General features: G+C 38.9%; 1 protein-coding gene across 2 annotated transcripts in view; it reads right to left on the bottom strand.

Annotated features, from left to right (window-relative positions):
* Prkd1 (protein kinase D1) overlaps positions 1 to 24,807 on the bottom strand; it is a 308,561-nt gene that overhangs the window by 139,445 nt on the left and 144,309 nt on the right. For both annotated transcript variants that reach the window (XM_048415779.3, XM_048415780.3), the window contains exon 2: positions 3,994 to 4,132. In XM_048415779.3, coding sequence (XP_048271736.3) covers positions 3,994 to 4,132 — 139 coding nt within the window. The remainder of the gene's footprint in view (positions 1 to 3,993; positions 4,133 to 24,807) is intronic.

Here is a 24,807-nt window from a genome sequence, read left to right as displayed (position 1 = left end):
TCCTTTTCCACTTTACTTTCTCTTCTATCAGCCACTTCCAAATGGTTTTACAACTCTTTAATTTTGTGTCCAGCGCATGGTCCACCCTGTCCCCAGTTCGCTCCTGTGTCCCTGACTGAGACGAAGCCAGGAATTGAAGAAATGCAGTTCTTGTCAATTCCTGATGTCTCTGTACAACACAGACACGGACACGTGTGCATGCACACAAAACTATTATTAGAGAGGAAAACTAAAATAAAAGTACAAAGAAGGTTGAGTCCTGGAAATAGGGTCCTGCAACCCATCTGCTCTGCTCGGGCTAAATCCTCAGGCTTTCAGCAGTTACCCCATCATGAAGAGCGCTGCAGCTGAATCCCACGATCGTCATTTCACAGTTCTGAGCCACACACTTAATCCTTGGCATTGTCCTTGCCAAGACAAACATCCACAGGTAGTGTCTCCTGCTTCAGAACAGTGGGTCTAAAGTTAATCCATGTCTTAACAAAGAGCCATTGCCTGAGTTGGGTGTGTACCCTAGGGCACAGTGATGCAGCTTCTCATCTTTTTTTCTTCCTACCCAATCCGTCCACTTCTGAGCAATATTTTCCTTACCACCGGGTCATAACCTACTAGTCATAGAAGACAAGTGCTTCAAACAGAAGGAGAAGAAAGCCAAGCAATTAGCCAGCAGCAGCCTGGTTCACTATGAACTCTCAAAGCAACTTGGGATGATGAAAGGTCTCAGAAATCACAAAAGAAAGAGAAATCACTGATGTGAGAAGAGGGAAAACAAATAACCTTTCTCAAAATTACATTCTCCCCAGATTTTCTTTCATTTTCTTTTGCTGAGATTTTATGTCAGAAAACATTTCCAATGGTGAAACACTAAATAGAACAAAAATATAACATTGTACTTATACCAAAGAAAAAGATTAAATTTAATTGGGGGAAGAAAAATATCAGACAATTTAGGTAAACAAAATTTAATGGTAAAACTAGTCTTCAAGAGAAAAAATAAATGCCCATGGTTTATTACTGCTATGTAACTGAGCAGTCAAAAGCAGACGAGGCGCTGGTGCAGGTGAAACCTAAGAGCACCACCAGAAAATGGCATGCACAACAGGGAAAGCATAACATACCATTCACATCCATCCTGGATCAAACAGAGCACACGAGTCAAGCTCCTCAGTCCCCATGACCAGTAGTGCCCTAGGAAGTATCATTTACCTTCTTTAAACTATACTACTGGGCAATCTTGCACAGAGGGCTAATCTCCAGGGGACCAGGAGGACAGTGTTGCCTGTGAAGTTCACAGGTCAGTGGAAAGTATCTAAAAAATTAAGTATCTTTAATTATGATATCTATATATCTATGTATCTATCTATGAGCGTGTATATATATATATATATGTATATGTGTGTGTGTGTGTGTGTGTGTGTGTGTGTGTGTATAACACATACATACATAAGTAAAATGGATAGGGAATTAAATTTAGAAACCCAATTTTCAAAAGTCCTCATGCCCCTGCTGCAGGAGAAAGCCTCTCTGAAGTTGACTAAATAAGGCACCAATCCATGACTATAGCAAAATAATATTAAGGGTCTTTTTTGTTGCTGTTAGTTTTATTTTAAGTTGAGTAGTATTTGGTTTTACCCTATGTCTCTGAGTTATCTAGTATCTGGTTCTTGGTCACCCAAACAGTGCCAGGTATGGGTTCAATCATGGAATGGGCCTTAAGTCAAATCAAACATTTGGTAATTCCCACAATGAGCTGGTAATTCCCACAATGAGACCTGTACCACTATCATATTTTACAGACAGGACAGATTATAGATCGCATGTCTTGTGGATGGGTTGAGGTTTATGTTTCTCTTTTAGTAGCATGCAGAGCACCTTCATACCCCAAAGACATTAATATATGAAGGTAATGGTTCTAAGGAATAAACACAGAGACCCACAGTCAGGCATTAAACACAGAGCAAGACCTTGGAACACACAGCTCTAAATTAAGATTTCTCCATCATATCTCTCCTCTCAGAGGTCGGGACTGTGTGGAAGAGGAGGCAGAGGGAGTGAGGTAAACAGAGCAGATGGAGGACACCAGGAGAATAAGACCATACAAATCAACTGAGCTAAGCTCATATGAACTCAGAGACTGAAGCAGCAAGATCAGAGACATGGAGCCTACAAGGTCTGCATCAGGTATTCTGTGCATATATTACAGTTGTCAGTTTACTGCTTATGGGACTCCTGGAGTGTGAATGAGTGGTCCCTGATTCTTGTGCCTTCTCTTGGGGCTCTTTTCCCCTCTGTTGACTTGTGTTATCCAACTTCAGTGTAATGGTTTTTGTTTTATCTTATTTTATTATGCTTTGATGTTTAAATAAAACGGAAAGAAAAAATTAAAAGCTGAAAAACAAGTCCTCATTTATGCCTGCATATTACTATCTAGAAAATACACTCAAAAATCAGAATACCTTATTTGCAGAGTGGCTTGGATGCTGGTTTAATACGAATTGTGGTAGAACCACTAGCACATATGCCACATACGATTTAGCTGAATATATCACTTGAGATGGCCCCTAGTATTCAGAATAAGAACCCTCAGAAAAGCACTTCTTCTAAGTGATAAGGCACAGCAGGCAAAAATCCAGAAATCCACAGAGAATGATAGCCCAGAGAAACACATGACTGCTTGAAAATTTAACAAAAAATCATCAAAGCTTTTGCTTATTATTTTTATTTAGCAACTGCTCAGATTCATAAACAATAGAGAATTATTTCTTTTGTAAAAAATGAAAATTTATTTTGTGATAACAACCTATCCCATGCAAGTAGGGCAAATAAGAACTTCACAGAGCCAAGATGCAGAGGCTCTGCAGAGACAAAACATGAGTGGAAGAAAGCAGGGCAGAACCAACTAAATAAACATAAGGGAATAAAGACTAGGACAAACACAGATCAGGGAAAGAACTCCAGGTTATGAAGCCTAGAAAATCTGAAACAATGGATTTCCTATAGACAACCTGACAGCAGGCAACAAAAGTCAGGAAGCAGAGAGAAGCCACGTAGCCCAGTTTCTAGCCCAGTTTCTCAATAGTGACTCCATCTTAAAAAATGAAGAAAAGATATCTGAACACAGTTACCTTGCTTGCCTCAGTCAACCTTGCAGTCAAAAATCACTGCAAGGATGGGTGCTACAGATTTTCATGGATCCCATGATTCTAATGTGAAATTCACCCATTTTCTTTTTCTGTATTGATAGGTACAGCACTAACAACAATAACTTTTGAATTCAAAATTATAAAAAATTGAATTCTAAGACCTAAATCAAATGCAGGGCAGGCAGAAACACAGCAACCCTTGGGGAATAACTTAACCAGTATCATAGGCATGGTGAGAACACATCTACCCCATTGCTGTTAGTCTTAGCATTCCATAGCAAATCAAAAGCTCTTTCAACTCTTCTCTATCTGCTTCTAGATACTTGGGGACCCAAGGGGCACCTCAACATACTGTAGTGATAACTGCTTGTGCTGATGTGCAAGTCATTCAAGTTGCTAAACAGAATGTATGTGTCAATGTGGAAGTGAGTATAAGTTAAGGGACGGGTGTAAATATGGGTAAAGGTGTGAGTGTCTTCAAGGCTGGGTGAAAGTACGCAATAGAAATATATAATGGGGTCCTTACTAAAAGTGAAAAAAGTCAAACTCTCTCCCAATTTTCTTCTTTCTTGAAACAGTCTGCCTTAGGTAGCCAAATCTGATTTGGAACTCACTCTATCTTAAGTTGGCCTTGAACTCATGATCCTCTGTCACAGCCTGATAGTGCTGGGATTACAGATATATACAACTGTGCCAGGATTTTCCAAAACAAGCATAAAAATTCATTTAGACAGAGTCAAAAAGTATCTCATGTTGGAAACCAGCACATTATATATTTTTTTATATCACTTAAAAACCTAGGTCCAAAAACTCTTCACAAACAAATAATGGAAAACAGGATCCTACTTACCTGACAGGACCACTTCGATGAGATCTCCTTCCTGGATATCACTTGCCATTTTCACCAGCTGGAGGATGTTTTCAGAGGTAGGATCATGCCGGAAAAGCAGAATCTTATCATATAGTCCATAGAAACCACATTCAGGGAACTGCAATGCAATACCACAATAGTTTAGATGTCAAAATCATCCTAAATATTTTGTTTTAAAAGAAAAATAAAATAAATGTCAGGGCACAAATGTAAGCTAATTAGAAAAAGCACATACATCTAGAACATTCAATTAAAAGAAATGAATGTCAGAAATGGTATTAAAAGACTCCTTTAGTGGGAGAGAGGCTGTGCATCGTAAGGCCAACAATGAATGACCAAGATATCGTCTAATTAACAAACAAAGAACAGAAAACAGATTCAAAGAAGTTTCTATAGTAACATGATTAAGAAACATACTAGGCATACTAGGTGGTATGAGGAAAAGGATGCATTTTCTCACCTAAAACAGGAATCAGCTAATTAAAATTCTGTTATACATAACTTGACAATTTGGCAAAAAAACAAAACAAACAAAAACACAAAACAAAAAAAGTCAAGTCAGTCTGTTTTGACATATTCCAGAATAGACATGATTCAAGAAAGCAAAACACATCATAGGCACAGAATCTACTGGATCTACATCCTCTGACCAAGGACAGAACCAGGCTAGACAGCACACCATTCCTCAGGGCTCTCAGAACCAGGCGAGACAACACTCCTCCCCTCTGGGCTCTCAGAACCAGGCTAGACAACACTCCTCCCCTCTGGGCTCTCAGAACCAGGCTAGACAACACTCTTCTCTTCTGAGCTTTACTCACTACCTTCCTTGCTTTCTTTAAGGTTGTAAATCCAAGGTCATATGAGAACAATCAATAAGGGCTTTCTGACTCAGTGTAAAGGATTTTCAACAAAACAAGCTATTGATACAAATGAACTTTGGGACATGAAGACCTACTGAAACATGGCGTTTTGAAGGGATTACTGACCACAGTTATCTTTCAAATGTTAAGCTTTCTAATCTGGTGGGGACAGTCACAAAGCAGAGAAGACTCCCTTTTTGATACTGGAATCAGTGCTGGCTCTCACACCAATATCAGTATATGGAATCGAAAGGTAGAGACATATGCCCAGAGTCCCATCATTCTGGAACCAGAAAAAGGAAAACTGGAGAACCGTGGTCTCTGGGCTAGCCTCTGTCAGATACTGAGATCCAAGCCAGCCTGGGATGCATAGAGAGACCCACCAACAAACTCAAAATTTTGAAAAAGTGATCTGCCTTCTACCGTGATAAAAGTTCAGAATATAATATTATGGAGAAAAGTGCAGTTATTATGAATCCATCTTTTTCTTATTCATAAAATTAGGGGCTTCATTCACATGAGCCTTTTTGTATAAATTAAAAATAAATATATTCAGAACATTCTGGGCTTTTAGGAGTCTATGTTGATGACAAGGCTTAAAACTACTTTTGCATGTCTCTTAGACTTTCCTAAAATAAACACGGCAGCTGAAATGATGTCACCACTTCCACTGTGCTAATTAAAAGGGAAAAAGTAGTTCACTTCTTAAAAATGTCTTCAATAATATCATCATAGCACTAGAGAACAAAGAGAAAACGGAAATACCGCTTTCCTCAGTCTTAAAAACAATGGACAAGTCACAATTATTCTTAAAAAAAAGACTACTTCCCTGAAGAATAAATCATACGACACAAAATGCACATAAGCACATAGAAAAACAGTGTCAACAAACGTAAATAAAAAAGCAAACAAAATCATAATAAACCCATGAAGCATGGTCATGGAAATTTTCCTCGGCACTGTCCTCTCCTCATCCACTATGGGTCAGAGCTCCTCTATGTCCCCATAGACAATCTCATGCGGTATAGTCTCACATAAAGGAAACAGCAAAATATTCTCTAGGTACTTTGTAACTCATGGCCTCCTTTTATAGTTATATTACTGGGACTCATTCGAACGTACTGCGTACATATTATTTATTTGTATTTCATCAAGTAGATCTAGCATAATTGGCCATTCAACCACAAAGGGACATCTGTTTTTATCCATAATTTATGACTGTTACAAATAAAAAGTTTACAAACATTTGTGTACAAGTGTTTTCGTGGGCATATGCTCTCATTTCATGTGGGTAAACACCTAGGCCTAGTATTGCTGGTTCTCATGATGAGTGTGGGTGGGTGGATGTGTCCATCTTCAAGCCAGTGTCACACTGGATTTATAATTACCAGAGCTCTATACAAGCCTAGAAATAAGGAATAATAACTCTTCATTCAAGTTCCCTTCCTTGAAAGGCATTTTGCAAATTTAATATTATATTAAATTATATTATTCATAATACACACGAATTAAGTATCAACTAATCAATTTCTGTACATACACAAAAAATTGTTTTATGACTTTTCAGTGATTCTGCATAGACTTATTTGGGAAGAAATACAGTACTCCATATAGGGTCTTTCTTTTTGGAGCCAAATTTGGCTTTATACATTAGGTCCATTTTAATTTATCTGAACAATATCTTGTAGATATATATATATATATATATATTAAAATTTATATATATCTTAGGCATATTTTTCAAGTTTATCTCTGAATGTTTAATATTTCATGCAGCTATAAATAGCATTATTACAACAAACATATAGTACAATTCAAATATTTTAGAGTATAGTTCTAAAAGGATTGAAAATGTATAACATACACATAGGATACATACATATATGTGTGTATGTATATATATATATATTCACATGCTATATGTATCTACAGATCAACAAATGATAGAGTGATAAACATATAAATAAATATAGTCAAACAATCAAGACAAACAGACAGGTACTGATCAAACCACAGCTAAGACCTAAAACAGTCCCACCACTTTAAAACGTCCTCATGCCTAGGGAAAGAGGTCAAACATCATACTGACAATTTACTCTCCTAGTTCCTAGAAACTGCGTTCTGTGGCTATAATTTGACTTTCTGATGGAAGTCAAGATAACTGGGGTCATGAAACATAAATTTTCATTTAAAATAAAAGGTTCTCTCTCTCTTTCTTTCTCTTTCTCTCTCTCTCTCTCTCTCTCTCTCTCACACACACACACACACACACACACACACACACACACACACACACACACACAAAATCACGAATCTGAAAAAGGGACCAGAAGAGAAATCAAAGTAAGAGTAATAAGAGGGAAATAAGGGAGAATAAGGGTAGAGAGTACTCAGAATGCATTATAGACATGTATAAAACTATCATGCTGCTAAAGAGAAAACTTAATTTAGAAATGAAGGCAAAAAGCAATCACATAAAGTAAGCACTAAAAAATAAGATAAATATTCTAGTTAGGTTTTCATTGCTGTGATAAATATGACCAAAAGGAACTTGGGGAGCAAAGGGGTTCTTTTGCCTGTAAGCCAAATCAGATCGTTCAGGGAAGGAACTGAAGCAGATGCCATAGAGAAATGCTGTGTCCTGACTTGCTCACCATGGCTTGCTTATCTGGTTTACATATAATACCAAGAACATCTTCCTAGTGAACTGAGCCCTTCCACATGAATCATTAATCAAGAAAATGCCCTGTGGATTTGCCTAAAGGCAATCCCATGAAGACACATCTTCTCAAGTGAGATACCTCTTCCCAGGTAACTTTAAATCTTGCCAAAGTGACAATATAACTAGACAATAAAGCAATTGACCTCTTGTTAGATTGACACACAAGCACACACTGTTCAACTATAACCTTCCCCTTCTTATTTGTCCCCAAGGTGTCATTCTAGCATAAAGATTACAATGCAAAATATAACTCCAAAAGTCACACAGCCTTTAAAATTTCAAACACTTTAAAAAAATTCAGTATACTTAAAATATCTAGGTCTCTTAATTTTAGGTTCCTGTAATATCAAAGTAGTTTGCTTACTTTCTCTTCTAAAAGGGAAGAACCAGGACTTAGGTACTACCAAATCAAAGTTAAACCAAAGTTTCCAACAGTATAAATAGCTCAGGGTCCAGTATTTGAGACTCACAATCTTTCAGACACTGAAAAGTTTTTGGGCTACCCTGCTCAGAATACACAGTTTGTCTCCTGGTCAACTGGTCAGACCGACTCCTCTACAAACCCGCTGCTCTCCTGTTCTCCGAGAACCTCCAATATGCTGGCATCTCTAATGCAACCGAGGATGCTCTTTCACCCATGGCCTCTTCTATGTGCTCTTCATGGACCCTAGAACTGTCCAACAGCACCAAGCCCCAGGTATTCTTCATGACTCATTCATGTTCTTCTCTTCTTGATGATGGCTGATTTGTCTACCTCAGCTAACCAATACCAAATAGCCCGTTAAAGCAAAGAGTTTACGTAGCAGTATCGCTCTTAGATTCCTCATAGCTGATCCTAAAGCCCAAGCCGATTAAATGAAAACAAAATCACAGGAACCTCCCTGAGAGTGTCTTTGTTTCCCTTTGAAACATCACAGGCCAGGCCTCCATTGACTGCCTGGCTCTCTGCAGTCCTATTTTCCAAGCAGGCACGGCAGCTCATTAAGTTCTGAGGTGCTCAATGGATTTTCCAGCTAAAAGTTCCAAACTCATTCCACAACCCTCCACTCCAAAATAACACAGTCAAGTCTGTCATAATAGCCCATGAACCTGGTACCAATTTCTGTCATAATTAGATTTCTATTCCTGTGATAAACAACATGACCAAAAGCAACCTAGGAAGGAAAGTGTTTATTTGGCTCACAGGTTACAATGCATCATTAGGGGAAGCCAAGGCAGGAACCTGGAGGCAGGAACTAAAGCAGAAGCCAGGGAAGAATGCCTCCTACTAGCTTGCTAGCTGACCATGACTTTCACTGCCTGTAAATATAATCCTGGATGCCCTGTGGCGGCACCAACCCCAGTGAGCTGGACCCTCCCAGGGCCACCATTAATCCAGCAAATACCATAGTGAATTTCCTACAGGCAATATGATGAAGGCAGTTTCTCAAATGGAGTTCCTCTTCCTAGTTTGCTCTAACTTGGGTTCAGTTGAGGAAAAGAAAAATACCAAAACAAATAAAAAAACTAGTCACTGAAACAAATAACTTAAAAGGAAAAAAAAGACAAAAAAGAAAGAAAATTTTGAGTGTGGCCTTTTCATTCTGAGAGTTCTTAATGTTGTGGTTTAGCAATTAAGAGTTTATTCTACTTTATTCCTGAAGCACTCACAGTACTTACTGAATGTGTGGTTCATGGATGTAGCCATGCTAGAGATAGGAAACATTTAAGATAGTTAGTTCTAATTTTTTATTTGTTTGTTTGTTTATGATTACAAATAAAGCCACTACAAATGTTCACAGAAGTTTATATATCAACAAACCTGTTTCTGCTTATGTCTGATTGTTTAATAGGTATGTGAAAAAATTTAGAAAAAGCCTCTAAACATTCCAAAATGACTCTTCCCTTGGTAATCCCTCAGCAAAGAGTAAAGGTTCTAGTTGGTATATACCGTAACAAGTATGTAATCGTCTCACATGATGTCATTGTGTTGTCCCCACTTGACTGTGTCACCTTGTGGCAGGTAAAGACATCAAAGTAAGAGACTAGATTTCACAATAGGAAGCCAGCATCAGTGGCTGAACTTCCTCCTAACTCACTGATAGGATAACACCTTCTGGGGACAGCTCCTCAGTAACAAAGTCTCCATCTCTTACATGTCCCACAACCTTGATACCATGGTGAGGACCACATCTTCAGCACACTTGTATAAGTAGATAAATCACACACACACACACACACACACACACACACACACATTTGCACATGTAATCATGTGTGTGAACGCTCCACATATCAACAGATTAATCCAGAGTCATGAGTATAAACTGAGGGAATAATGTGAACATCTTTATTCCTTGACTGACAGTGTAGAGGAAGTGGATAGTTCTCTTTGACAGAAAAAATTCTTGGAGCTGCAGAATCCTATTAGTATTGAATCTGTGAAGAATATTGAATAAAGTTTAACACTTTTTGAAATTGAGAATCTAGGCACAGAAACTTTTATTGCAGATTTCTATCCATCATTTAAAAAATAAACAGTGTCAACACAATACAATGCTTAACAGAATGCCAGAATTTAAACTTCAGACTGTTCCTGCAGTTTTTGTTCTCCCTGTAGATGGATGAACAAAGCCCAAAATTATGAAGTTTGCAGAACACTACATAGGTGAAAGTGGATATTCTTTAGGTTACACAAAGTACTTGTAGATACTTAATAGGGGCATACAGATATTGAGAAACAAGAAACTGAAACAACACAAATAAAGAAAATAAACACCACTATCAGAAAATGACCAAAGGATCTGAAGAGACATTGTATAAAGGATGCACAGATAACTAGAATATATATAAAATATTCAACATTACTAATCATCACAGAAATGATGATTAAAACCATCCTCAGATGTTACCTAAAATCAATTATCCTGATTATCATCCAGAGTCATAAGAGATAACAGAAGGTGGGGGAAAAAAGTAGAAAAAAAAAGAAGCTACACTTGCAGAGGAATTGAGATCAAAAATGTGTAATAACATTTACAATCACTTCTTCATTCTTGTAAAATTCATAATAGTTATAAGGAACAAGAACCATTTTTTTATGATTTATTTATTTATTAAAATTTCCACCTCCTCCCCTCCTCCCACTTCCCTCCCCTCCCCTCCCCCACTCTTCCTCCCCCTAATTCTCCAGGCCAAAGAGCAGTCAGGGTTCCCTACCCTATGGAAAGTCCAAGGTCCTCCCCATTCCCCCAAGGTCCAGGAAGGTGAGCATCCAAACAGATAAGGCTCCCACAAAGCCCGCTCATACAGTAGAATCAAAGCCCAGAGTCATTGTCCTTGGTTTCTCAGTCAGCCTCCATCATCAGCCACATTCAGAGAGTCTGATTTGATCACATATCAGTCCCATTCCAACTGGCCTTGGTGATCTCCCATTAGATCTGTCCCACCGTCTCAGTGGGTGAACACACCCCTCGCGGTCCTGACTTCCTTGCTCATGTTCTCCCTCCTTCTGTTCCTCATTAGGACCTTGGGAGCTCAGTCCAGTGGTCCAGTGTGGGTCTCTGTCTCTATTTCCATCCATCACCAGATGAAGGTTCTATGGTAATATGCAAGATATTCATCAGTGTGGCTATAGGAGAAGGCCAGTTCAGACACCCTGTCCTCTGCTGCTCAAGGAACAAGCTGGGGGTAGGGGTGAGGTGGGGATAAGGGGAGATGGGGGGAGAGAAGAGAGAAGGGGAAGATGGGGAGAGCTTGAGGGAATGGGAGGGTTGGGATGAAGGAGGGGTGGATGTGGGAGCAGGGAAGTATATATCCTAATTAAGGGAGCCATTTTAGGGTTGGCAAGAGACTTGACTCTAGAGGGGTTCCCAGGTGTCCAAGGAGATGTCCCCAACAAGAACCATTCTTTAACAGAGAAATGGCTACAGAAGCTACACAATAGCATATAACTGAAATTACCTAATTTTTTTTTAAAAACGGCATCATGTAACTTAAAATAATAAGAATGAGCTTGGAAGAAATTATTTTCAGTGAAATGAGCCAGACATAGAAAGACACAAAAGGATCTCACCGACACATGGACTCTACGAAAGATCTCGTGCTGCGGGGGGCCGCTTATTGGTTCCCAGCTGCTTAGCTCTGAAATAATCACACAGAAACTGTATTATTTAAATCACTACTTGGCCCATTAGCTCTAGCTTCTTACTGGCTAACTCTTACATATTAATTTAGCCCATCTCCATTAATCTGTGCATCATCATGAGGTCGTAGCCTACCAGCAAAGTTTCAGCACAGCTGTCTCCAACGTTGGCTCCATGGCTTCTCTCTTACTCCACCCTTCTTCCTCCCAGCATTCAGCCTAGCTTTCCCTACCTCCCTAAGTTCTGCCTTGCTATAGATCCAAAGCAGTTTCTTTACTCATTAATGGCAATCACAGTACACAGAGGGGACTCCTACATCACCTCCTCTTTTCTGTTAAAAAAAAAAGGAAGGTTTTTAACTTTAACATAGTAAAATTACATATAACAAAACAGGTATCAAGCGAGAATGGCAGCAGACAGTAAAATAATGGTTAAAAGAGGATTTAAAGTGAGGCAGGGATTGGACTGAGGTTGACTAAAGACCACAAAATTTCATTTACATCAGTGAAATAGTTCAAGAGATTAATTGTATAATTCAGTGACTATAGTTAATAACATACTGTGGCCTCTGACAAAGTAGATACTGTTCTCACCACATACAATAAAAGACACTATGAGAGGTGCTATTAGCCAAGTCCTAGAGCAGATACTTAACTCCTGGGTCCAAAGAGTTCATGTGCAGACAGTTGTCCCACAGAACAGATGCAAATGATAAGAAAGAAAACTGGGATAGGAATTTAATTCAATCCAGAAAGGAACAGGAGATGAAAAATCTCAGTGTTGTCTTCAGGGATAAGGCCACTACATCTAAGGCTTCCTGTGGAATGAGGGATGGAGAGTCAGTGATGCTGCATATTGTCTGGCTGGTCACTGTATCAATTCCGGTCAATGAAATTGCCACTGTTCCAGAGGCAATCTACTACGATGCTGAGGAAATTGCTGCTGCTCAGGGCCTCAATCAGGGGAGAAGCTCAGTTCACTCCACAGACTTGTGTTCTAGGAATGGGGAAAACTAGGTTCCTTTCAAATGATTGTGCTTCTCTTTGAGGGCAGGAGGGGCAGGCAATCTCAACAGAGACATTTGCCTATAAGACTCCTTCCTTCCTAAACTGTGTTTAGTAGTCTCTGACAACCTCTCCAGGACTCTGAAACGGAACCCTGTCAAGGCTGGAACTGGAGGACCTTTTGGAAATGAATTAGTCACTCTCATCTTGGTGTGTCAACAGTGAGGTGGGAGGAGTTCAACTTCAGAGAGAGTTTCTTAACCACTACCAACTAAAAACTTAAACAACTAACTAACTAGTTAACTAACTAACTGTATAGAGATTGAAACAGCAATTTGACCCCAGTTTAAGACAAAGGAGAAAGATACAAAATGATGAGAGACAAAAAACTTACCCTGTTTTTAGTCACCCACCATTATCTGTAAGCCTAAGTGTCAGTGCCTTTAGTGAAAAATAGTTTCTTGAACATATTAATATTAATATGTTCAATTGAGCCATCCATAATGAACTATCATTCATCCATAAATAATCGAAAATAATCATGTTACACACAGTAAAAGTACAAGTTTTTACTTGTCAATTTAAATATTAGAATGACCTTTACATCTAATATACATTTGAATTTACCATTAATTTAAAGATATTTCACAAGAGACTTGTACAATTTCTAAATACTCAGAAATTTCCCAAGTCTTCATGTTCTCTATTCCTAGTTATTTCTGTTAAGGTCCAAATCCAATGATGGATAACATTTAAAGTTTTCTAAGGTTTTCACAGTGTAGAATATAACTTATCTTTATAAATACCATTTCCTAAAAAAAAAAAAAAAGAGAAATCCTACAAAGGCATTCTATTTTTGTTGAGTGGCAAGTTCAACAAATATCAAATGGACTAGTTTTTTGTTTTTTCCCCCAACACTGGCCATATACTTCATGATTTTCCATTGCTCCTATAAATTAATTAGAAAAGAGAATGAAATCTTAAATACTTGATATTTACTTTTAAAATCCCTTTAAATTCTATAGTAGTGTTTTCATCAACCATTTTGAAACACTGTTGTGAGGCTCACATACATAGATGCCTATTGAGTGTTCTAGGAGAATTTAGCTTTAAATATGCCTCTTTGTCAGCAGAGTCTCCGGTGTGAGTGATCGTTTTGGACTTCTCATAATTAATGTGTGCTGTCCGTTCCTCTGTCATCCTCTAAAGTTTTTATTCTTCATATTTTGAGTTCTGCAAGTGACATACGTGTAAGTCTTACTTGTTGAAAAAAAAATCCACTCTGGCAATCTCTAATTGGGTTGTTGTCATTTAAAATTAATTTATTCATAATTAAGGTGACTAATTTTTCCCTTTTCCCCTCTATGTTCTCTTTGTTGCTTTCCTTTTTTTAACTAATGTGCCAGGCAGCCACACTGTCATGTACAGTTACATGACCAAGCTTTATATCCAACCCAAAAGTCCTGCACTGTATGTAGGCTTAATGTCCACTCTTCATGTTATCTTGCTACTTTTTTATAACTAAGTATATTAATTGTAGAGCTTCATATTAATATTTTTCACACTTTAAAGTGTCACATTGTCTCATGTCTTGAATACTTTAGTTGACGCAAAAAAGTATATACATCTGAAGAACATCATATAAGGCTTCTTTTTTTGTCGTTTTTGTGTTTTTTGTTTTTGCTTTTGGCTTTTTTTTTTTTTTGAGACAAGCTTTCTCCATTTAACATCCCCAGTTGTCCTGGAACTAGCTCTGTAGACCAGGCCGGCCTTGAACTCAAAGAGATCCACCTGCCTCTGACTCCAGAGTGCTAGGATTAAAGACTTGCACCACCACTGCCAAGCCTAAGGTTTTTACTCATGAATATTTTATTTGTCAACTTTCTACTGCTAAGATAAACCAAGGAATGACCAAGGCAACTTACAGAAAGGGTTTATTTGGGCTTAAGGTTCTAGAGGGCTGAGTTCATCATGGTTACTGTATGGAAACACAGCAGCAGGTAGACATGGCAACAGGAACAGCTGAGAGCTCATATCTCCAATTCAAACAAGAAGCAAGGAGAGTGAACTGGAATGGTGTGTGGCTTCTGAAACCTCACAGCCCAAACCCAGGGACACACTTCCTCCAACAATGCCATACCTTCTAAACTGTCTAAATGGGATACCAACTGGGGAATAAGTGTTTAATTACCCAAGGCAGTGAGTGGCATTTCATTCAAACTACCACATATATTATGCAAAAATTCTGATTAGGGTAAGCATAGTTAACTACTCAAACATGTATTATTTCTTTTTGAAATACACAACTTACTATGTCTCACTCAGTTACTGTGGGTTTTCTCTTATCTATGACTTAGCACTCACTCAATGTCTGGTATTTCTCTCTCTCTCCCTTACTTTTCCCCAGGCTCCAGTTAACAACCATCAAACTCTGTTTCTATGAGGCTAATGCTTTCAAATGATCTCTTGTAGTCTCTGCATCGCAATGATCTCCAGTTCTGTTTGTACTGTTGCAAATGGCAGGATTTCATTTTTATGGCTATCTACTCCTCTAGTTTGGAAACACCCACTGTTTTTCTACTCATTTCTCTGGTGGGCATGTATGTTGTTTCCATTTCATAGCTACTATAAAGTGTTCACTGTAATTCTGATTTTCTTTTCTGTGGATAGAGATGCTGAGCGCTTTATATACCTGTTGGACATTTGAATGCCTTTTTGAAAAATGTTTTATGTCTACGGTTCTTTCCTATCAGTTATTCTTTTCCTTTTCGCTATTTAGTTACTTGAATTCTTTGTATATTTTTAATTTATATATTAATTGTTGTCAGCTGTATAGTTAACAGACAACCAAGGGTTTTTTTACTCATTTGACTATTTCACTTGCTCCACAGAGTCCTTTGACTTGGGAAGACATATCTGTTCATATTTATTCCTGCTTGCTGTGCCTTTGGGGTCTTATGTGAAATGGCTTTGCCTGGACCAATGCCTGAAATGTTTCTTTGCTTTCCTTCTTTAGTTTCATAGATTCAGACCTTACATTTCAGTAGTCGATTCATCTTGAGCTGAGGTTTAACAGCTAAGAGACTTAACTCTAGTTCCATTCCCCAACAAACAGATATCCAGATTAACACTTAACCCATGCTCAACGCTTTAGCAGGTATCTGGAGCTCCTACTTTGTCATTGGTTTCCTGTTCTCTCCTCTCCTTGTTCCCGCCCTGCAGCAGACAATTATTCTTTCTGTATTCTTTCTTTCTCCCTTGTACTCAGATATAGACTACACATAAAAGTTTTCACTAAAATTTTAAGGAAAAACAGGACATCCATTAATTGTACATATCCTATTGCTATATGGTTCGTAAGCAAAGGTGAGTGATTTTGACTCATGAAAGTAGACGCGAAAAAAAAAACCTCCAAAGCAGTTAGTACTTGAGCTACAGTAAGAAAACATGAGAAAGCTAAAGGGTTATAAAACCACACATGGAATGAATTAAATTGTAAAGGCTCTAATGTTTAGTTTTAATTGTCAATTTGACATAATTATAATAACCTGGGAATTGAGTCTCAATGAGGGATTGTCTAGATCTGGCTGACCTTGGGCATCCTTTGGAGGGTTGTCTTGATTACTTTGAGATAGGGAGACCCACCTATTGTGGGCAGCACCATTTCCTGGCTTTTAATCCTCAATTGTATAAGATTAGGAAAAAAATAGGCTGAGCAATGACCATGCATGCATTCTTTCTTCTCTCTCTGACTGCGGATGTTGGCTAGGTGCTTCAAATTCTAGTCCTGATGCCCCCGCCCAGTGAAGGACAATGACTAAGAAGGGCAAATTAAATAAATCCTTTATTTCCTAAAGTGTTTTTGTTTGGTGGAAGAGTAAATCGGAAGAAGCTTAAGGAACTCAGCAGACAAAGTTGTGTTCATCCCCCTTACTGCGCAGCAAATTCTGGCCCACATGTTTCATGTCTTCCTCAAAAGACTTTTATGTTCCTCTTCATTCCAGTGCATTGCTGGCATCTTAGTACCACATTCTGTGCTGTGCCTCTTTGTCACACTGTGGACACAGTGTGGCATCTGAGGGGTTCGCAGGGCTCCATCAGGGCTCCAATACCTCACAGTCTTTGTTAAGCTGACTTAAAGCTTTTTTGAAAATACAAAATGCTAGTAACAACATGTCACCAACATGAAAGCTATTGTTAAAAGACTTAAGATGAAAAGCGTCAAGAATATTCATGTTCTTCCTAAGAGTAATCTGTGCTGGACGTGCCAGACTGAAGGGTGGCTACCTTCCACCACAGACCCTCCTGCACCACAGTATGGCTTTCTCTACTTCTGGCCCCCTGCATCAGGTTATAGAGCTTGGGGCAGAACCACACTGGACATGGACGCCTAGCCGCTCAGGACAGCTGACAAATCTGAAGGTTTATTTTTTTTTAATGTTCTGTTTTTATAAAGAGGAAAAAATATGCATAATCCTTTTTTGACTATAAGAGGCTTTTCTTTTATGTGACATAATGTTCTGCTTGAATAGAGTCTATATACAATAAGACTTTCAAAAAGCATATTTTAAAATGATGTCTGGGAGGTGAGGAGTGGGATATAACAAAGCCGACAACTTGAAGGGGAACATATTGGGGGAAACACTCTTGGAACAACATTCCCTAATTTGGTCATAATCATCTGTTTTTATACGAAGGTGTGTGAGCTTTGAAATTTGAAAACCCTCATTAAACTAAACATGCTTTGAAAGGGCTTAGAGGCTTGTAGACTCGGCTGGAGCTCATTACATGATCAGCCCAGTGTTTCTCCAGGCTCTGCAGTTGTGAGCACAAACATCCGAGACAAGTGACTCCCAGCTCTCTCCAAGTTTGCCTCGAACAAAACTGGCCACTGTGAAAACACAGCCAACAAGACCAGCACTGGTCTAAGCTTTTTAACCCTGCCCTATGCGGGAAACCCCTCCACCGCTGTGAGTATCATTTGGCATCTGTGACCACAGAGCACAATTTACTGTTACATTTCACTATGAATTCATGGCTGGCCAGACAATGTGCTCCAGAGTAGAATAAATACATGTTTTAATGAGTCGCTGAAATGGGACCTGGCCAACGGGAAATCTGAGGAACAAAGGGTGCTTTTTCACAGAGGCAAGGAACAGGCAATTCTAGAAACAGATCAATCCACCGCTCAGTCAAGTGGAAGAGAGAGAGAGAGAGATGGCCCAATTAGGAAGTGAAAACGCCTTGCCAGTTTACTTTTGATAAAAGGTGAGGATCTAATGAAGTCCTGGAATTAAAACGCTGTCACTGCAGTGGGGATGACAGTTGAATACTGCAGTTTCCTCACCAAAGGTGATTTTTACAACACTTCCCAGTGTTTCCTGCTCACCTTAGGAGTGTATGAATGGTCTCCTTTAACTATCAGAACTTTAAAAGGAGCTACCACTTAATACCGTGTTCAGAATACTGGCGATACTTTTGCAGGGGCAGAAAGACTCAAAAACAGTGACCAAATGCCCAAGAGAGAGTGCCTAGGGTCCTCAACTAGCCTGGTATAGTTATATCAGATGGTTCTCTAGGGCCCCTCAATTAGCGTGGTACATCAGAGAGTTCCAGAAGTCAGTCATATAGTGATGTAGGAGTCTTCTCTGTGTGCTGTCATTACCATTAATGAATAAAGAAACTGCTTTGGACCTATAGCAAGGCAGAACTTAGGTAGGAAAAGCTAGGGAAAGCTAGGCTGAATTCTGGGAGGAGGAAGAGTGGGGTCAGAGAGATGCCATGGAGCCACCACTGGAGATAGAAAATTTGCTGGTAGGCCACGACCTTATGGTGATATATAGATTAGTAGAAATGGGTTAAATTAATATGTAAGAGTTAGCCAATAAGAAGCTAGATCTGAAAGGCCAAGCAGTGATTTAATTAATACAGTTTCTGTATGATAATTTTGGGGCTAAGCTATCCGGGTGGCTGGGACAAACAGTGCCCTCCTCACAACAGTATAGAGTCGGAAAAGGGCCATTAGGAAGCAGCTGATCCTGAGGACATCTAGAGCAACGGAGGAAACCATTCCAGGCTCAATGAAGAGAAAACAAAGGGCTTCGAGAACTGTTGAAGGTGACTGGGCTGCTCTTACTTGATTTGTGTCCTCAGAAGGAAGCACGCGGAAAGAACTCCACACTGTGACCTACAGCTGTGCACCAGTGTCCGAATAATCACAGGGAACAAAAAGTAGAAAACTTCAAAACATTTCTCCTTATCCCCTCTCTACCCTGTGATATCCGCCCCCACCGTATCACCCAAGCCAAATCTACCTTAAGAGGATGCGTATGCCTTGCCTTGTAGCAAATTGAACCATAGATCCTTGGTAGAACTATTCATCTCTCTGTGCCAAAGTACAGCTACAGGATGATAAATCTAATACCTATGTGCATAAAATAGTTTTGATAACTTTTGAAAATGTCAAATAAATGATAAACATCATGGGTGATACAGGGAGATTCATGATCTCAGCTGGGCAAAGACTTCAGGCTGTAAATATCTTGCCACACAAGCATGACGACCTGAGCCGTAATTCCGAGAACCTAAATGGAACGTTGGGAATGGTGTCATGCGTTCGCATAATCCCAACCGTGAGTGTGAGGTGGGGACAGAAGGACTTCTAAGGCCAGCCATTTTAGCCTAATTCGTAAGCTCCAATTCAGTAAGACACTATCTCAGTAAGGAAAACTGACGGCATCTGATAAGCAACCAAGGCTACACACGTGTGTGTGTGTGTGTGTGTGTGTGTGTGTGTGTGTGTGTGTGTACACCGTGTACACACATGCACACATACACAAGAGGAAGATTTGCTATACAAACTGACATGTTCTCTACGGAGTCACGAAGACTCGGGCTGCCAAGCTCACTTTGCTCTTCTGTAGCTACAGGGTTCCATATGCAGAGAGTGCTGGCCGGGGGATCCCACCCTGGCCTCTCACCTTCTGTGCTTTCTCCTCTTCCACCAGCACCTGCATTTGTATGACCACTTTGCAAAACCAATGGGCCCTTTGTTCGGGGGCAGCTAACACCAGGTGTGTATCAACTCTAGCAATCTTCAAGGTTCAAATTTAGAAACAGCTCACTTGAGTTACTCTCGTCAATGTTTGGTAAAAATTAAACAGAAACGTCCTTTCCAGTAAAAACAGGGTTCTAATTTATCCCACACATATTTCCTACAGTCAGACTAGAATTGGACCCATGGTCTCACTTGTCGGGGTTTAGTTTTCCACTATACTTTTTTACTAAATTCAAATAACATTTTAAAAATCATTTTCATTGATAATATTAAATTTGGTTTTTTCAGTATTAAAAGAGAGGTTTATTACAGCTTAAGGGAGGGGGCAGGCAGAGTTTCTGTGTGGGTACAGTGCTACTGTGGGGGTATAGTGCTGCTGTGGGGGTACAGAGCTACTGTGGGGGTGCAGTGCTGCTGTTGGGGTGCAGTGCTACTGTGGGAGGTGCAGTGTTACTGTGGGGGTTACAGTGCTACTGTTGGGGTGCAGGGCTACTGTGGGGGTGCAGGGCTACTGTGTGGGTGCAGGGCTACTGTGGGGGTACAGGGCTACTGTGTGGGTGCAGGGCTACTGTGTGGGTGCAGGGCTACTGTGGGGATACAGGGCTACTGTGTGGGTGCAGGGCTACTGTGTGGGTGCAGGGCTACTGTGTGGGTGCAGGGCTACTGTGGGGATGCAGGGCTACTGTGTGGGTGCAGGGCTACTGTGGGGGTACAGATTGCCTACGTAGCTGGTGGCAGAAATGTTATCACCAAGCTGGTAGTTGGGTGAGGCATAGGGTAAGTTTGGATCTTTACAGTAAATTTGCATTATAATAATGAGTAGACAAACAAAGATAGGAAAAGATTTAAAAAAGAAGGAATATCTCTCGAGAAAGATAGATCAGCTAATTCATTAAGGTTTAGATAAGATGTGAAATGATAGGCTGGCTATCAGATTCTAAAATTAGTTATAGTACAGTCATACAGAAAAGCCTAACTTGGTTATTTTTTTTCAAGAATGAAACAACTATAAATTGTTCCTTAAGCATACATAAATATTGATGCTTTCTGTCAAATGTTTTTCCAGGAGTCTGATAAACTATGTCCCTATCTAAAAGCAGCAGATGGTAGATATGACGCACTGGGATGCTTAATTTGGGGCTGAAATTTTTTTTTCTATTTTAATTTCAATAATGTTATCTAGTAAGAATACAAAAGTACTAAGAAGAGACTTAATAAATAGCATTACTCCCAAATGCAACAAGTTCTGGAGATTCACATCATAGAGGTAGCTTAAGCCATTGTTTTGTTGTCTATCATTTTTAAGATTTAAAACAAATGTTCGCATCAAGCAATTACAGGTGCTAATAATTAATGAGCGCTTCACAACTGTGGTGTAAAAATACATCTGTATTATGTCTTGACAGACGTTGAGTGTCTGAGAGCTATTAAGTCTCAGTAGATGCTCGGAGAGCACTCACACGGCAGTAATTAGGTAGATGGATGTATAGCTTGGAAAGGAAACAGATGTACATCATTCTCTTTGTCTTTCTGAAGGAAACGGCCACTATAAGATACTGTAGTGTTTTCATATTTCAGACAGCTTCATTAGTTTTCTAAATGAAAACAACGGAAGCAAGTACTGGACAAAATAAAAGATTCTGCAGCAAATCAAAAGGCTCAACCAATGGCAAGAACTTTAGAGAAAAAAAAAACTTCTAGTTATTATTTGCTTTATATTCCCACTTTAGAGATGAGTGGAGTAGTGTTCAGAAAATAAATAGTTCTTACCAGGTGGCAACACTGGGCAATAAAAGAACAAAACGAGACTAGAAGCCCGTTCTCCTCAATCCGAGTCTCCAGTCATTACCCTCAGTTCTGTTCCCGTAAAGAGGAGACCCTGACAGACTGTGCAAATGCTCAGACCTGAAATCCCTGAGGACTTTTCATGGCCAGAAAACCCATGTTTACTGGTTGTGAAGATGGAATAACACCTAGAAAAGTTACTTGATGGATATGTAGCAACTGTTTCCGGGCAATTTACAGTTCTTCCCAAGAGGTCTTTAAAATGTTGGTGGCAGTGAGGCAACTAGCTGAATGCCAGGCGCCTACAGGGTGGACAGGCAACAGGAACAGAAATGTTAGCTTGGGGTTTTTGGAGGACCAAAAATGGGAGCCTATTTCACCTTGTCTGGAGGTCAGAGAGTTTGAGGTTGCTCAAAATTGTTGACAACAACCAGGGCTTCACATCCTGTCCCAGGAAGTGGTTACATGGTTCTTTTGGCATTTAGATGGCCCATACAGGCAGATCCATTCCACCCTGACTCAGTCTGGATGTGCAAGCATACTCAAGATCCTTCTTTTGAAACAAGAGGTTTGACCATGGGAGTGGCTGCCTTCAGGATATTTGATCTAGGGAGGGTTCACTGCCTAAACTACAGAATGCTAATTAATTGATATCTCAAGGTAAAGAAGCAATAACTGTTCCAGCTGTCCTTTGTATTGTGGTAAAAAAAAAAAAATCTTTTGTTGCCTACTTCCCCCTTTTGTATTGGGGTATAAAAGTGTATGGAAAATTAAATGCAGGATTTTTGGTATGCGCTGAAACTCCATCCTGATATTGTTTTATTATTTTCATTTATATCTTCATCCTCTCTACCATTTTTCTGATCCCCATGTCCCTACTCTGGTAAGTGGTATTTTTGTGGAAGCTGGTCTCCACAGGGGTCATTAAAACAAAGAATTAAAAAAAAAAAAGAGTGTGTTTTTTTCTTGGGCTCCCTCTTGGCAGTTCTCATCTCTACCACCAGCTTCTCCAGGTCTTCTGTGTTACTGATAAAAATATAAACACTGGTATGTCTATCAGGCTATTCTCTATTTTCATAACAGAAATGAACTTTATTGAAAGTGAATCCTTCAATTTGCATCAAGACTTTGACTTTAAAATATGTAAATTAAAAGTAGTTGTGGGTTATTTTGATCACACTTTGACTCTTCCAAGACGTCCCACAGCCCCAGAAGGTGGGGTGGGTTGTTTTTGGATGTTCAATAGGTTCTGTTTGTTTATCATCATTTAGGAAGCTTGGTTGCAGGTTGTTACTGGTCATAATCAGGGAGGAAACTAATCAAATGAGATTAGATTCAGGAATTGCCTACTGAAAAAAGAAAAGGAGGATAAATGAATGATGGGATAAAAGGATGGATTATTAAACCTATGTTTAAAGTAAAAAGCAACTACTAGTCTTAAATAATTTACATGGTATGGATTTTGTACATTGATACAAATTTGAGGTTATTTTATTATACTTTTTAGATGTTTCCACTTTTGTTTAAGTTATTTTTATATATTGACACAAGGTTACTTTTATTATACTGTATATATGTTTCTAATGCTGTTTAAGATAGCTTTGGATATTGATACAAATTTAAGGTTATTTTTGTTTTAACACTGTATTAGGTTTCTACTCCTGTTTAGGGTATTGTACCTATGCAGTTCATTTTAAAATGTAATGTAAAATTCTAGTCCTTAGAAACTATGATTACAAAATGTTTAAGATAATTAAGAAATGTAGGGTAGTAGTTAGTCATCTATAACAATCAAATTTGTGGTCATGTGAGGTATGAATTCAAGGTCAAACAGAAATATGTTTTAGATAGACAGATGGTCTTCAAGCACTTGAGAATTACAGAATACAGAATTGAAGATGTTTTAATAACATAATGATTTTCATGACAGTGAGACACATCTGCTCCTGGATGCAACAATCTACTTCAGAGAAGTTGATGGGCATCGAAACACCTCCTTAAGGAGTTTTTATTTTCCTGCATGGCAAAGTTAGCCACTTGGCAAGAAACTGCCCTTGCCTCACCTGTGGGCAGTACGCTGTTCAAATTGGACAAGCAGGACAGAACAGAAAATGACTGCATAGCTTTACCAAGAAATGGTATGATAGTCCTTCAAAGTTCATGCCTCACAGAAAATTCTGAGAGGTATTCTAGGTCTGTAGGCCAAAGATGGATGCCCCAATGTTGTAAAGGAAACTTGGATGACTGCCTAAACAGCCAGATATCTTTGCCATTTCTATAGTTTTGGAAGTTGTTTACTCTGCACTTCTTTCTTGTTCTGGGAATATTCTATCCTTCTTGGGTCTCTGATAGGTTAGAAGACTGAAGGGTTACAGTTACAGTTTCCATGTTATAAAATTCAAAAAAAGAAACTCATAAAATATGTGTAAAGTATATAGGTTTAGAGACATAAAAGCCTAAATTATTTATTTAAGAAAATATTTTGAGGTCTAAAAAGATAGTTTTGGGTTGTTAATACAGGTTAAGATAGAAAGTGAATGAGTTAGGTACAAAATATTGCATTCACCAAGCTAGGATAGATAATGGAGTATTTTCTCTGAATTTGCCAAATACTAGACATGACATTACAAATGTAACTCATACCTAATAATTGCTCTGGTTATATATAATTTTACTCTGTTAGAGTTAAAGCCTTCCTTTTTTTTAAGACAAAAGGAGGAAATGTTGTGAGGTATTTAGATCACACACTGACACTCCTGAGACTGCCAATAGAATTTACTTTGACACAGAAGGCAGAGCTAGCTACTAGCTGACCAAAATTTGCCATCGAGGTTTCCGAGAACCTGCAACATAGGCAGAGACACAGCAAGCAATACAGTGAGGCTTAGATTTTCAGCCTTTTTGGATAGAGAAAGGAGAGAAAGAAGAGGTTACTGGTCACTTCTCTGCCCCTTCTTTCATCATTAATGTTCTTACACCAATATCTGACTGTCGAGTTTTTATTGATAAGCAATAATTGGATAAATCTTTCAAAAAGTGGTTCTCCAAAAGGTAAAGGAAGGAGGATTCTTCATGGATTAATTGTGTTGCCCTTCAAAAACCCCTTTCAAGGGTACCTTTCATCCATGAAGTCATTAGATCACACATATTCAAGAATGTGTACAAGATTCTCATTTGAAAGTGACCCATCTATCTTAATGAAACCTTTCAGAAGGAAATATGTGTTTCAGATTATACATTT

This window comes from Myodes glareolus, chromosome 11 (genome assembly GCF_982192425.1).
Source record: "Myodes glareolus chromosome 11, mMyoGla1.1, whole genome shotgun sequence".
NCBI classification, from domain to species: Eukaryota; Metazoa; Chordata; class Mammalia; order Rodentia; family Cricetidae; genus Myodes; species Myodes glareolus.
The sequence above is the reverse complement of the archived record's forward strand: the minus strand, read 5'-3'. Positions and strand labels throughout refer to the sequence as shown.